Genomic DNA, 14,804 nt, shown 5'->3' with positions numbered 1-14,804 from the left:
ACATTAAAATATTAATCACATACTAATGGTCATTGATTCCTTGGATGCTACTAATTTTCTACGAATTCAATACCAGATACAAAATACTCCTTAATTTTTACATAAATTATTACTCCGTATTTTATTTGTATTCACTTATAAAGATTGTTGAATACTAACCTTTTAAATTAATTTTTTTTATCAAAAATACAAATTTATAATGACCTAAGGCATCGCCCGAGCCAATAATTAGTTGTTTCTTATATGTGGAGATTATTCTTATAATATTTATTGCTCTTACACAACTTAATGATATCCTACATAAAAAAGGATTATACATATCTAATAAAATATACTTCGTAATTGTATTAATGATATACCTTGTATGTATTAAGAATTGGCATTTAGGCCTAATATTAAGATATGGTAGCACTACATGATTAGACATTTGAACGTATAGAAAATCTATTGCAAGATTTCAAGATATATTTTATGAAAATAAGTAAATAATCCTAATCTATAAAATTAGTACAATACGCAAATTTAGGAAACATTATCTATAAAATTAGTACAATACTCAAATTTAGGAAACATTAATCCTATACTAGCAATAGCTTTTCGACTTTTCTTAGGTTGCAAGTTAGTAAAACCTAAACCGACTAGGACATCTATTTTCTACCCTTAAATCTTATAAATTCATACTTTCTTCTCTTTATTTCATTACAACACAACCCAAAAAAGAAAAAATACGTAGTAGCAAGAAAATTATGGCTAGCATGAAACTAATGTTCTTTGTTGTTCTCGCTCTTTGCTCTTCCTTTCCTCTCCCTCTCTATGCACTGCCTCAAGAAATACCGAAAGTAGATGCGATCTATCAATTTGGTGATTCGATATCGGACACCGGTAACTTGATACGTGAATCCCCCATCGGAGAACATACACCCTTTGCAAGACTACCTTATGGACAAACTTTCTTCCATAAGCCTACTGGCCGTTGCTCCAATGGTCTTCTCATGATCGATTTTTTTGGTACGTATTAATTAATTTCTTACTAATCATCTTTATCCTTGTAGTATAATGTTTAATATCCGTCTTTTTAAAAATAAAAAAACTTTTTCTGATTCAAAATAACTTGGTTTGATTTGTGCATGTATAGTCTATCTTTAACAGTAACTAGGTTTGTTTAAATTAAATTAAAGTATTGGTCTATGTATAAAGACTAAACGGAGACATTATTGTTGATTTAGATTTATCAAAAAGACACTAGTATGTATAAAGAGTTAAAGACTAAACAATGACATCTTTGAATAAATAAATAATACCGATTAGTAAATAAATATAGAAGAACAATATAATTTTAAAGATCAAAGATAGTAGTTCTTTAACTTTAAAAAAAAAAACTCTAAAAGAACTACTTCGTAATATTTAGCCGTACTCTTTTGAAATTGCTTTTTGATATGATCATATTGAATATTGATTATCTATAAATGTGTTACATAAATCAGTAAGTCGACTAATTAATAATGTATCACTAATAATTTTCTTTATTGTGTAAATTGCAGCAAGGTACTTTAAGTTGCCCTTCCTTGATGCATACCTTAACAAAGATGGCAACTTCGCTCATGGTGTGAACTTTGCTGTTGCGGGATCGACGGCTCTTGACACTTCAACCTTAGCTGCTAAAAACATTACATCGCCGGTTACCAACAGTTCATTATCCGTTCAAATGGGCTGGTTTAAGTCTCACCTTCATTCACTTTGCCCTAATCCAAAAGGTCATTAAATTAAACTTCTAATCCCATCCTAATTAAATATCTACGTGTACACATAAAATTTGTACATACCACATAGTTCTAATAATATAGAAAATAAATTAAACCATCTAAAATATTGTTAGATGTGTTTTAATACGGAGTATAATTTAAATTGTCTTTATTACTCCGTATTAAATAGTTAAAGATATTAATGACGATCAAGATAATAGTAACTAATTCTTTTTATTCAAATATATGTAGATTGTAAGGCCAAACTCGCGAATGCATTGTTTATCATTGAAACCGGAGGCAACGATTTTAACTATACATTTTTTGGACGTAAAACAATGGAAGAAGTGCAACAAATGGTGGATGAAGTACTTCAAGCCATTACTAATGCCGTGAAGGTTGGTATTTTAATTACTAATTAACCTATTATTTATAGTTTTAAATTATTCATTAATCATTATATAATATACTTTGTATTTATCGATTACTAATTAAGTAACAACGTACTATATTTGCAGGAAGTGATAGGTTTGGGTGCTACCAAAGTTGTAGTTCCCGGTAACTTTGCGATCGGATGCATGCCTATTTATCTAAGCAATTTCAAGACGAATGACTCAAATATGTACGATGATCTCCATTGTTTAAAGGGTTTGAATGGATTCGCAATGTTTCAAAACGATCGATTAAAAGTAGCTATTAAGGAGCTTCAAACACAACATCCGAACGTTGCAATTGTGTATGCTGATTATTTCAACGCATTGAAGGGACTCCTACAAAATGCTACTTCAAATGGTTAGTAATTATCTAATATTATTGATCTTGAAATTAATTGTTTAGCCTTTTGTTTGAAGTAATAAAGTAATAGAACTTGATAGAGTATAAAACATATTCCTGTGTCTTAACCATCAGTTTAAGCTTTTGGTTAAGTTGGTCCTTTAACAAAACTAATACATATAATTATCGATATGCAGGGCTTGAGAAGGACGAAGTACAAAAGACTTGTTGTGGAATAGGTGACAATGAATACAATTTTAACATCACTCGAATGTGTGGAAATAACGGAGTTCCAGTATGTCGAGATCCATCTAAGCTAATTAGTTGGGATGGAGTTCATATGACTCAACATGCCTACAGAGTCATGGCCAAGGGACTAATCAAGCAAATTGTTCAAGGCATCGCTAATTAATAATCAAGTTTAGACTATTAATTACTACTTAGTTGATCCAGTAACTATATTATGTATTGTCAATACATTTACTTTTGATAAACATATATAAGTATTTAGTTGTTCAAGTATTTCTTTGTAAACTTGTTACATGACCTATTTATTTTAAAGTAATTCAGAGTACATTTTACTATTAAATTTTTCCCTTAAATTGTTGTTCTAATAAACAAAATCCCCTAATCATAAAATTACTAATGGAAAAAAAAAAATTCAATTGGTAATACATAAGCTGCAACTATTTTTCAATTAATTTGTACGTTAGATCAATATGTATTTAAATATACACTCGCGTCTACAATCAAATGAAAATCATGTAAATAAAAATATTCAATAAAAATAAAATTTATTATATACACTCAGGTGTACATACAGTACACCCGCTTAATTTACACATTAATTTTTGCTTATTGAATAGAAGGGGGTGAAAAAAAATTATGAATACCGGAGTAGCTGTTTGACTAATTTGACTATACTGGGACGTGGAAAGTTGAATATTGACCTTTGTAACGTCTTTTTATTTAATTTTTAAAAATAGTTTCTGGTTTTCCTAAAAACCGTATGTAACAAGTTTCTCTTTCCCGCCAAAAACACAGAATACGACACCGTTTTATATTCTACTTCGTATTTACAGAGTTCATTTGATCATCCCATCAAAATCCACACCATTTTCACTTCCTCTCACTCCTCTTTCTCTCTCCTCTGAAGGTGTATAACAATGGCGGAAACCCTAACCCCCAATTCAATTTCGAATCCGAACCTTAAATCACCACTGCCTGCTCCTACAAGCCCGTATTTCCTAGGCTGCAACGACGATCAACGCGAACGCGCCGCCGCACGCGCCTCTCGTGCCGCCGCCTTCCGTCGGAAGCCCGTCGAAGTTCATCCTTCTCGAAATTCTCTCTTCTCTAACTCTTGCCTTGACCGCCGCCAAATTATGGAGTTGTTCCATAATTGCGTTAAGCTTGCCAGTGAAAACGTTTCCTGTCAATTTTCCATTTTAATTTTAGTGTTTTTGTATTATTTTTTGTTTAGATTATGTGAAAGTTCTTTGAATTCTTTTATTTTTGGAAAATGCAGAAAATTAATCAGAAAAATACGTGGGAGCTGAAGTTGATTGATCATCTGAGTGAGATTATTGAAGGATTTGAAGCTGAATCAGAAAACAACAACGCTGAAACTAATTTTCAGAAGGTAAAATGCTGATTTATTGCTATATTTTGTTGAATTGCTCGAATATAACAAATTTTAAGTATAGAAATCAAACAAAGTTTCACAGCTTTTTACGTGGTCTGTTCATTCGTATATGTATTTTGGGTTGCACTAGTAATTTTATGACTTTCTGTGTGTATGTATGGCAATGTTTCTTTATCTTGCGGATATAATAGTATCGAATCCCGACTATATTTGTGTTTTTAAGGCATTTTATAAGCAATAAATAATTGTATTAAGATTAGAATCAACTACTTGTATATGGAATCACTTTTATATTATTGTCCTTTGTTACTCGTTGCATTAATTAATTAAAATTGTGGATGCAATTTGGTCATTGTTTTATTTGTATTCAATTAATAATAATTCATTTATTTCCAACCTCGTAATGGATTGTTTTGTATATCCCTAAGATAAATAGATACTTTGTTTATTTGTTGAAGACTTTTAGGAGCCAACATGTGGCTAAGTTACTACCTCCGTTTCATATCATTTGCAATAAGAGAATATTTTATATCTCACAAATAATACCTTTTTATTGGAAATAATATGAAGCGGAGGTAATATTATGAGTATCTTTCTTAAGTCATAGGATATTATATTTTTCAAAGCAAAATGGAACAATTTTTTTTTTTGATATGTCGAAACTTCTATTGGCTAACCACCTCATATATGTTAGTATAACAAGAAACATTTTAAAGGGATATAGTGATAGATATGGATATAATTTAGAATATGTTTGGTTAGGGTAAAATTTGTTTCCACAAAACTTTGATCTTACTATTATCCTTTGTATATTTTTTTTTTTCTTATGAGAGAGTTATTTTCTTTAGATGAAGGTAGGAATGTTGCATTTTCCACTCCACCTTACCTGCCTCATCTCCTTTTCTTCACATCTCTCTTTCATTTCTGATTTATGATCATTTCCATTGGAATATTTTTGTCATTAATTAATTTTGCGTCAATATATAAGAGAAGGGGTCAAAGGTGGTAAAGGTAGGTAAGGATTTCCCATAAGTTTTGTAAACAAGTAGATATAAAGCTGTACATGGTAGCATAGTATCACGGTGCTATATACTTATAAAACAACTACTTGAAACAAACTTTAATAGTTTAATTTTATGCTGTGATAAGTAGACTTTTTTTTTTTTAATTTATTATTATATAATTTAGAAATCCTAATCTCATGTACAAGTGCAAAGAAGGAATGAAACAAGTCAAGCAAATCACATAGAAGTAGATTTTCTATGGAAGAAAATACCTCAATTTTTTTCCTCATATGATACTAGTGATATAAGAATGGAGATGACTTTCCATAGATGAAGTAATCTGTTGATACATGTTCCATAGGTTGTGTCATGTCATTGACATGTGATGTCCTCTTTAACACATACAATTCCTGTACACGTAATCGAATTTATCAATCAAATAGTAATATCATGATCTTCTCATCTTGGTGATAAATAGAAATTTAAAGTTATGTATGTATTTTTTGCTTTGGCTTTGATGTAGTATTTTGAGGTTTGAACTTCTGATTACTGTAGGCAAGTTGCACTCTGGAAACTGGGGTGAAGATTTATGCTGTGAGGGTGGATGCATGGCATGCTGATGCTTATAGAGTCCTGAATGGTATAAGCAGATCAACTGGTCTAGAAGATGAGGAAGGTTCGATATTTATTTAATAATAAGGGTGACACTGATATGAATGGTGGGAGCCATGCTATTATGTGTCCACTTACAATATAGTAGTATAGTACAAGCTAGTCCATATGCATTTTTGGCAAATATTAGCATGCATCATGTTAGACTCTAAAATCTAAATAGGCACAAGTGAATAACCTCATTAGTATATGTGATGACCTACTTAAAGTTTCCAGAAAAGCCTGATCTATTGGTAAAAAGTTTTACCAGATGCTGAGTAGACAAATTGAAGGGAAGTTATATGCTACTGGTTAAGTTTTAACTATAATGCTAGCTGAAGGCGCAATACATGTTCTCCGGTCAGCTTCCTGATTTTGTATATGTTGGCAGAAACTCTAATTAGAGGAGATATAATCAGCAAAAAGAGAGAGGAAGGCAGGCCTCCTGTAAAAGAAGTTGAGAGAAAGGTTGTGCACTCCTTTTTCATATCTCCATGATTATGGGTTCAACTTACAGATATAATTTCCTGGTATATTCTTATAAAATGTTTATTTATGAATTCATACAGGTTTCACCTTTGTCAACAGTGGAATCATCCTTTGAAACTTTGAATTCTAAGAAGCTTGATGGTAATGTGGGGTTTATTTCTTTCTCTAACTACTATACACGCTTATATACATGTACTCTCTCTTTCCAACTTTGAGCATTTATGCTACTCTGGTCCCTCAGTTTCTTTTGCAGTGGATCCTCTGTATTATCAGACGTCTGCACAGTTTGATGAAGGTGGGGCAAAGGGTCTCCTTCTATGTAATCTTGGAGTGTATGGAGGGTGCAGGGTACTGTTCGATTCCCAAGAATTCCCAGCAAGGTGCATATCACCCACAAATGATAGTACTACTGATCTGGTTGATGTCTCTTTTGCTAAAGGTCAGTTTAAGAACTTTGATGGAGTTCCTTCTTACATGTCCAGCAGGTTATTATATTATTTTCTTCCTTTCACAGATTGTATTGAGCTAATGGCGGCAAACTTGCATCAGAAGCAAGATGTATCTCCTAGCCTTGGAGTTTTAATGAAGCAGCTTGACTTGCCATTAACGACATTTGATGGCGCTGAGCCCATTGGCGATGGGAATGTTATTGATTCAGATAAAGCTGATTTCAATGTGGAAAAGGAATGTTTTGGCACCAGTGATGCAACTGAGGATATAGAGGTTATGTTCGATGGCGATTCTTGTGATGACTCTGGGACATGGTCTGCAAATCGCTATCATGAAACAGATGTTTCTGAAGACTATAATGAAGTATGATTTATCATTCTAAATTTAGACCGTTTATTTGCATTCTAAAGTATCTGTGTCATATATATCATGCTTCAATAATCAAACTCATGTTTGTCAATAGCTAATTCATTGAAATGGAATAAGACTAATTTTGTTTGGTTCTTTTTTATATTCCTAGGAACCAGTGCATTTAGTGCTTGATGAACCTGTTGTAAAAGACAACATTGAGAATGTTGCATGGCTTTTTTTCAAAGGACTGAGATGTAAATCAGCACGTAATGCATGGGCTGGACCTGATCACTGGACATATTCAAAACCTGATGGTTAGATTTGAATTTTGATATGGCTGCTGGATGACAATTTTGTTTTGTTTTGTTTTTTTTTTTTTTTCACAAACAATTGAACATTCATCTCTGAAAAAATTTGTAAGAGAGTTTTTCAGTTCATGACAGCCGGCCAAATAGTGCTGCTAAGCGACCAAAACGCAAAAGTTTATTGGAATCAGATATTGACTTCACTAGAAGTTTGGACGAGGAAGTGCCTGATCTATGTGTTCCTGTGAAAAATCCCAAGTCTTTGCTTCTTCCAAGTAACAAAGTTTCCTGTTCAAACAAACTTCCAGAGGATTGCCATTATCAACCGGAGGATCTCGTGAAATTATTTCTTCTTCCTAATGTCATGGTAATTTAAGTTAGGCCACTGTATCTACCCTGCCCCCCCCCCTCTTCTGAAACTAAATATTAATCTTTAATTAATCCATATTTAAAATGAACTTGTAATGGAAATCGAGGTTTTAGTTTGCATCATTTTAATTGGAAAGAAAAAAAAGTATTTAAATAATGACTCCAGTTCAGTCATCGTCTTGTATGCATAAAAAACATATTCATTTCCTTAAGCGTGGGTAATTTAAATCTTAGTGCATTGTGTAATAGCTCATTTTTTATCAAAGGAAAGCTCATTGTTGTCCATCTGTTGCAGTGCCTTGGGAAAATTAGAAGAAGGGTTACAGGTATGAAAATTTTCCTAGAGACCTTACCATTTGATTTGTCTGCTTGATGCTTGACTGAGTTGAGAAAGTTCATATATTATCAATTGGCTAATCTCAAATGATCTTGGTGTAACGAACTACTACTATTGTTAACTCTTTGCTGAGCAAAAATTATAAAAAGATGTTTTAGAGAATAAAAAAGGTTGCTGACAAATGGAAATTATTACAACAATGGCTTGAGGCCACCAATCTCAAACAGTATACTTTAGGTTATCACGCTCTACAATACACAAGCTGCATATTCTTGCTACCCTTGCCCTTTTTATTTTTACATAACCCACCAATTCCAAAAGCTTCCAAAAGGATCCTACTCCTTGCTGTCCAATTGTGATCTCTTGTCCTTTTTCCCCCTGATGACTGCTGCTCTGTGCTTTACTACAGCTCACCTTAATGATTCTAGTGCCGCCTCCTCTTGTAGGTAATCAATAATCCATCTGGAGGGCTGCCTTCATTCATTACACTTGGTTGTAGTCCTAGAAAAGCATTATGATTTGATGACCTTGCACTGATAATTTTTTTATGCTTGATTTTTTTATGCCTTCATTCATTACAGAGATGTAGAAGATGACACCTTTGTTTCTGAACCTCGCAAGGTACGATGGTGCTTCTCTTTTCATTTTGTGCTGCCTTAGCTCAGTTAGGCATATATGCCTTTCGGTGCGATCAATTGCAATGTATTTGAAACTTGAAAGTTGTTGGTTAGTTGTATCTTTAAGTGTTTAATATAAATTACGACTTGGTATCTGCTTGGGATGTTGAATCTTTTGGAGTTCCTAATTTTTGCTGTCCTAACGAGTAATGAATTAGGTTGATAAAATTGAAGTCGAATATGACACAACTTCAAAACAAGTTGATGTGCATTTGCTGAAGGAGACACTTTGGACCCTTGTGCAAGAATCTATTCAGACTCCTGAAGTGGTGAGTACTGATCTATGAGAATTTACTTGGATGTTTGGTACCCTATGTTAGAGACATGATTGTTTTTATCCAGCGTAAATTTGGTCTTTATGATGTTTATTTTTCTCCTCCATGACCCCTGAATATGATTTGCGGGTTTTAGATCTTTGTTTGGCTTTTTAATGATACAGAATATATTGTGTGATAGGGTCATAGAGAATTTTTTTCCATGGTAATACAACGAAAATGTAGGAGAGTTTGCATTGTCCAAGTACTAACTCCATTTGACATTCCTTTTTACTTCAACTTTGGCTTAAGCATGTCCTGTGGAGTTCATTCCATGTTCATAAACTTGAAATTATGTATGGTTTCTACGTTCTAGTGAAAGTGTAAATGTCAATCAAACAGTATTTGCTGGCTTTTAGCATCTATTAACCAGTAGATGGTGTAACGCAATAAAACATGAAACTGGATTATTAGTTATGGTAAAAATGTCATGCTTTAAATACGTGATGACATCTGATTGACATGCTTTATGTCATGCTTATGAGAATAAGTATTAGTTGTTTATGTTCAGCAAATGTCCCTTGGATTTACTGTAATGAAAATGTGAATTTTAATTGAACCGTCCTGCCATCCTGGTTTGGTTTCCGTCATTCTTCAAGATTATAGGGGATTTAATGCACTAATTGAATTTATTTTGATTGAGTGTAAAGATACCATATTTGTTGCAAATGTAGTGGTTGCAGTTTCCAATCCTTTAAAGAAAAATGTCGCTTCAGTTTGTTGAATAACTGATTCATTTAGCTAGTGTTATGCTTGTTCAGCTTTTCCTTTTTTAAAAAAGTTATTATAATTCCATGGCAGCATCAATTTTAATGATGAGAAGTTAAACACATACTCTTAAGCTGCAATGGATTTGAACGTTTTTTTATATATGTTCTATGGCTGCTATTTATGGCTGATTGTATAGGATTAATCACACATGACTTCCTTCAAATTGAGCTTAGATGCGCTACTAACTGTATTTACCCCTAATAATCTGTTGGACACCATTTCTCATCTATCCTAGGAAATCATCACATGGAATTTTAATATACTGTACTAGTTTAATGATATTTCAAGCATTACTTATTTATAGATGCATTGAGTCCTTTATTATCCGTAGTTGCCATGCATCATCTTTTCAGCCACGGCAACAGTAGATTTTGCTTTCATTTCAGCATCTTGATAATATGTTTTTTTTTTTTTTTTTTTTTTTTTTTTTTGGCAGGAGGTGCGTGGAGATGCTGTATCTTTCAGACATGTATTAACCGCTTTTCCTGATGAATGCAAAGCTGCTTCAACCAATGATATTTCCCCTCATCTATGTTTCATCTGCCTTTTGCATCTTGCAAATGAACATGGACTGACTATTGTAGGGAACCCCAATTTGGATGACCTCAGTATACATCTTCCCATTGCATGTGATGAAACAGGTGAAGTGATACAAGCATCATCTTAGTCAAAATGTCTGTATAAGTCACAAAGTGTGTACATAAGGTTGATTTTAGTTGTATTGTCTCATCAACTTTAACATTTAGAGATCGGAGAGCAGCTAACAGAGGGCCATTAGATTTGACGTGTCACTTGCATCTTGACGATTGCTTTTGATGCAATTTAGCAAATGCATGTATAGATCCTGATACCGTTTCTCTACATTAATGTATAACTGTTTTCAGGCTATATTTGTTCCTTTCATGTCTATGGTTCATCCTTTTACTGACTTCTCAGACATTATCATAGTTTCATAGGACCGGAGTTGTTTTCAGAGAAGAGGAAAATGCAGTTTTTTTTTTTTTTTTTTCCAGATTTTGCTGGCAGTGCTTTGTTCAGATGGCACCGTGGGTCATGAATGCATTTGTTCAGCTTCATTTGTCACTACTCACCTTGCTGTTTAATATTCACTTGACAAAATTCAGGTATTTTCTTACGAGCTTTCATGCAGTCTTTTTCGACTATATGTATAATACCTGTGGTGATGATATAAGTGCTTCCCTTAACTCCTACTGAATTTCTTTGGTCAATCTTAGTCCTCCCCAAGTAAAAGCGTCGTGTCTCCTGATAGTGGGATATTGTTTTTTAATGTTTAATATGAAAATAAACAAGAAAGCAGTGGTATTAGTTAATTTTTTGGGCAAATATGATATTGTATAGTCGGATTCAAAGGGTTTTGTTGATTAGAAGTTAAAATTGCAACAGTTGATGATGGACCTCATTCAACTAAGAAATAGATGCTCAGCATTTGGCTCACTATTTGGATAATTCATTGTAAACTCAGGATTGGTACTTGGTAGTTTTTCAAAAAAAGTTGCAAAAGCTGCTGAACTGGTGGGTCAAGTTCAACCCACAAATTACCTAGGTGGACTGCTATATCCGAGATTATGTCCGGGTAAAATCATAATGGGTCTCAGTGAGCCCAGTTAGCAGGTGGTCTGGATTAGACTAGGTCGACTAAGCCCATTGACTACCTCTTAATGATATTACCATGCATGAGATATGCTCATCAAAATGATCACTTTCATAGTTTCATGACATTGATTCCTTTAAAATGTACTGCACCTTAGGGAAATAGCTTCAAGAAAAGAGCAAAAAACAGTCAGGGGAACCGGTAGCTGTGCTTTACATTGTACGTGTCCGGTTTGGGGGACGAATAGTAGTCAAATAGGTGCTAGCCACACATTGTATAACCTTCTAGTTAGTGTGGGTTCGCCGGGTTGGCCTGGGGTGGGACAAGGGAGGGGCCGAGAGGGGGTGGGGTGATCAATTGCTCATTACTACTGTATGGAAATGAAAGCATACAAGCAAATCTACTTCGTGGGACAATTTGCACAAATGTGGTCAGTATTTTGCTTGACCTCCACCGTCGAAATTTAAGGACACTTGTGGACTATAGGCCTTGTTGATTAATTCATCAAATTTATTCGTGTTTTTTGCTCAAAGATAGATACAGATACAGGTATAGGTACAAATCAGAAAAGGAAAGAGATGTTAACTCGAATGTATATAAGTGGTATAGAATGTATGTTGGGTGTGTGAGTATTGGACACTTAAAATGCCATTTTCTAACAATGTCTGTGCTACGACTGCTACCTTGTTATTTTATGTTACTTTCACAATATCCGGTCTAATCTCTAACAGACAGTTGAATTCTCAAGTCTAATATATTTTGTCTGATTTTCATGAAGTCTTGACCCATGTTTTTATTCGATTGTCATGAAGTCTTGATCCATGTTTTTAATATTGCATATGCGTTGTCCGATTTTTCATGAAGTCTTAATCTATGTTTTTAATATTGTCATTCGGTCATTAGGATTTAGGATAGACGTCGACAACAGAAAAATCTGCAAAGGGCCCAACATTTTACATGAAGATAAGTCATTTATTCAAAAATGTATGTTTCCCTTGTCATTTTCATCATGGGACGCAAAACCAATCACAGTAATTTTGAGTCTTGATCAAAATTTATTTTATATTAATTGGGTTAGTTGAAATGTCCTAGAGATTTATAATTTTTTTTTATTATTATTACTCTATTATTATAGTAATATTTTGATTTTTAATAGTAGTAACTTGAGTTTTAGACTTGTAGTGGTGTCGTTGTAGTTAAGTTAATCCAATATGAAAATTTTATATTAGTCGTTTGAAATATGACTATCACAATGTTTTAGTGATTATGAAGCTCATATTTGACATATTTTTCTCAAAATTATAAATTATATTATTTTATTTGTGTATAAAATAGTATTATCAATATTTTTTATTTATCAAACTTTTGATTTCATTTATGTAATTTTTATTCTTATTTTATAGTTTCTCGAAAAATATTTATTTTATGTTGGATGAAAATTTTCAAAAATTATATTTGAATTGTAGATATTAGAAGACTAATTGTGTCCATATTATAGTTTGAAAAAATGAACCAATCATATTATTTATCATTAAAATAATATAGTAGTCATATTTCAAACAACCGCTGTAAAATCATCTCAATAACTAGTACTAGAATAAATTTGCTGGACCAATTTTATTGATTGCATACAACAAAGCAAAATATTGTGATTTGACTTGAAAAAATATGGTACAATAATGTATCATCCATAATACTTAACTACCAAAAAGAGTATTTAACTACTTTAGTCTAAATTTTGGATAAATACAATTTTTGAGAAGAAAAATTTAGATAAACTAGATTAGATTTATATAAGGCAAACGTAAAAAAGTGTGAAATGGTCGGTTTAATGTCACATGTTACCTTATCCAAACATTTTGTTTCCTCTTAAATCTTTAATTAAAGGTTGTGCAAGAAAATTTACAAAGCTAAAATAATCTTAAAAGCTTATCATGTTTACTTGCTTAGAGGCTACAATATTATGTGGAAAGTGCATCCTAGGGCATGCATAAACGTCGAAACTTTTTATTTGCTGCATTAAGTTTTTGTTTTCGTTTGCCGATTCAATTGTTTGCATACAAAACTTGAACTGGTCAGTTTTTTATTGGTATAACTTAACTTTGAGTCTTTCACCATTAACATTATAAAGTATTTGTTGTAAAATTAAATTTTAGAATTATACATTATGATAAATTCAACATGTTAAATTTGTAAATTTGTTTAAATGTACTAATTTAAAAGAGAATCAAAATTAGATTTGTAAGTGGTACTCGTTTAAATCTCAAAGTTTTACAATTAATTTGAAAGAGTATTTTTGTCCGCCGTTCTAATAATTGTTTTACGGGGCCGGGATCTTTCTTTCTTTTTCTTTTTTATTTTTTTTAAAAAAAAACATATCTACTGTAACATAAATTCAATTACTAAAAATATTACTCCGTGGTTTACAAAATAGAATAAAGAGATAATTCTTCCTACATTTAATTATAAGTGTGATAAGTTTTTATATTCAAGATAGCTTTATTTGGACAAAGATTTCCTCAATTTATGTAGGCTAGCTGAATGAAAAGATTTGTTGCTTTTGGTCTTAGCTTGTTGTGTCTGGTTATGTAGGTAGGCAACTAGGCACAGCACAACTCTTTGTAGGAACTTGATAAAAGATTCCTCTATTCTTTTCTACTTGAAGTTGGGGTCAAGTGCATCTAAATTGAAGTATGTATCTATTCTTTTCTATATTATAATTTCCTTTCCAAACTATAGAATTCTACAAAATATAACTTCATTTGTATATTAGAAGTAATTTTTATTTCAAATATGTACTCTATATTTATAGCGTAACTTTTGGGTATTTTAGTTTAATAATCTAAGTTATGAATTTTATGACAAAGTATATACAAATAAATGAAATAATAAAGATATTTCACACTTGTAAGCATCAATGTTTTTGATAACTACAATGGATAAGAATAAATTAAATCTGAATCCTATTTTGATAATTTATGGTGCACTGAAAAAAGATGCATGAAATATCTTAATTTTATGTTATATCTGCATCAAAATATACCTTGCACTATTAGTAAGAAAATTTCGAATATCATTTGTCCAAGCCACAAATTTTTTTGTAGGAGATCAAGCCACTATATTGTTATGGAAAATTATTAGAAAATATTCTTCACCGACCTTATCATGGGGTTCATCCAATCAAAATTCAAGCAAGTTGCTTTTAGTTGTCACCCTTTCTACTAATTGCCCTTACCACTTTTCTTTATCCAAACTTTTTGTTTGATCATTTTTATTCTATTTTTCTTCGTTCTTTTCACCCTAAAGTTCTTAA

The 14,804-nt window shown here is 32.3% G+C and overlaps 2 protein-coding genes across 2 annotated transcripts; both read left to right on the top strand.

The window, feature by feature from the left end:
• The first annotated feature begins 497 nt into the window (after positions 1–497).
• Positions 498–2,928, top strand: LOC110723639 (acetylajmalan esterase-like). Its single transcript, XM_021902984.1, has 5 exons — positions 498–1,008; positions 1,542–1,754; positions 1,995–2,140; positions 2,261–2,534; positions 2,714–2,928. Exons 1-5 carry the CDS (start codon positions 747–749, stop codon positions 2,926–2,928), a joined length of 1,110 nt encoding a protein of 369 aa, XP_021758676.1. The 5' UTR covers positions 498–746.
• Positions 2,929–3,269: 341 nt separating this feature from the next.
• LOC110723638 (condensin complex subunit 2-like) lies at positions 3,270–11,533 on the top strand. Its single transcript, XM_021902982.1, has 15 exons — positions 3,270–3,280; positions 3,673–3,943; positions 4,045–4,158; positions 5,721–5,841; positions 6,208–6,284; positions 6,386–6,446; positions 6,547–6,744; positions 6,820–7,118; positions 7,276–7,420; positions 7,540–7,778; positions 8,076–8,106; positions 8,527–8,563; positions 8,699–8,738; positions 8,953–9,063; positions 10,316–11,533. Exons 1-15 carry the CDS (start codon positions 3,270–3,272, stop codon positions 10,544–10,546), a joined length of 1,986 nt encoding a protein of 661 aa, XP_021758674.1. The 3' UTR covers positions 10,547–11,533.
• The last annotated feature ends 3,271 nt before the right edge of the window (positions 11,534–14,804 follow it).

Source organism: Chenopodium quinoa, unplaced genomic scaffold (genome assembly GCF_001683475.1).
Source record: "Chenopodium quinoa cultivar QQ74 unplaced genomic scaffold, ASM168347v1, whole genome shotgun sequence".
In the NCBI taxonomy this organism is placed as follows: domain Eukaryota; kingdom Viridiplantae; phylum Streptophyta; class Magnoliopsida; order Caryophyllales; family Amaranthaceae; genus Chenopodium; species Chenopodium quinoa.
Note: the sequence above shows the minus strand (reverse complement) of the source record. Positions and strands in the feature narration are given on the sequence as shown.

Coding starts and splice junctions, on each gene's coding strand:
- LOC110723639 (XM_021902984.1), top strand. CDS start 747: ATGGCTAGCATGAAACTAATGTTCTTTGTTGTTCTCGCTCTTTGCTCT. Junction 1,009..1,541: donor TCTCATGATCGATTTTTTTG/GTACGTATTAAT, acceptor TGTAAATTGCAG/CAAGGTACTTTAAGTTGCCC. Junction 2,535..2,713: donor ACAAAATGCTACTTCAAATG/GTTAGTAATTAT, acceptor ATCGATATGCAG/GGCTTGAGAAGGACGAAGTA.
- LOC110723638 (XM_021902982.1), top strand. Junction 6,745..6,819: donor TGATGTCTCTTTTGCTAAAG/GTCAGTTTAAGA, acceptor TTCCTTTCACAG/ATTGTATTGAGCTAATGGCG. Junction 8,107..8,526: donor AATTAGAAGAAGGGTTACAG/GTATGAAAATTT, acceptor GCTTTACTACAG/CTCACCTTAATGATTCTAGT.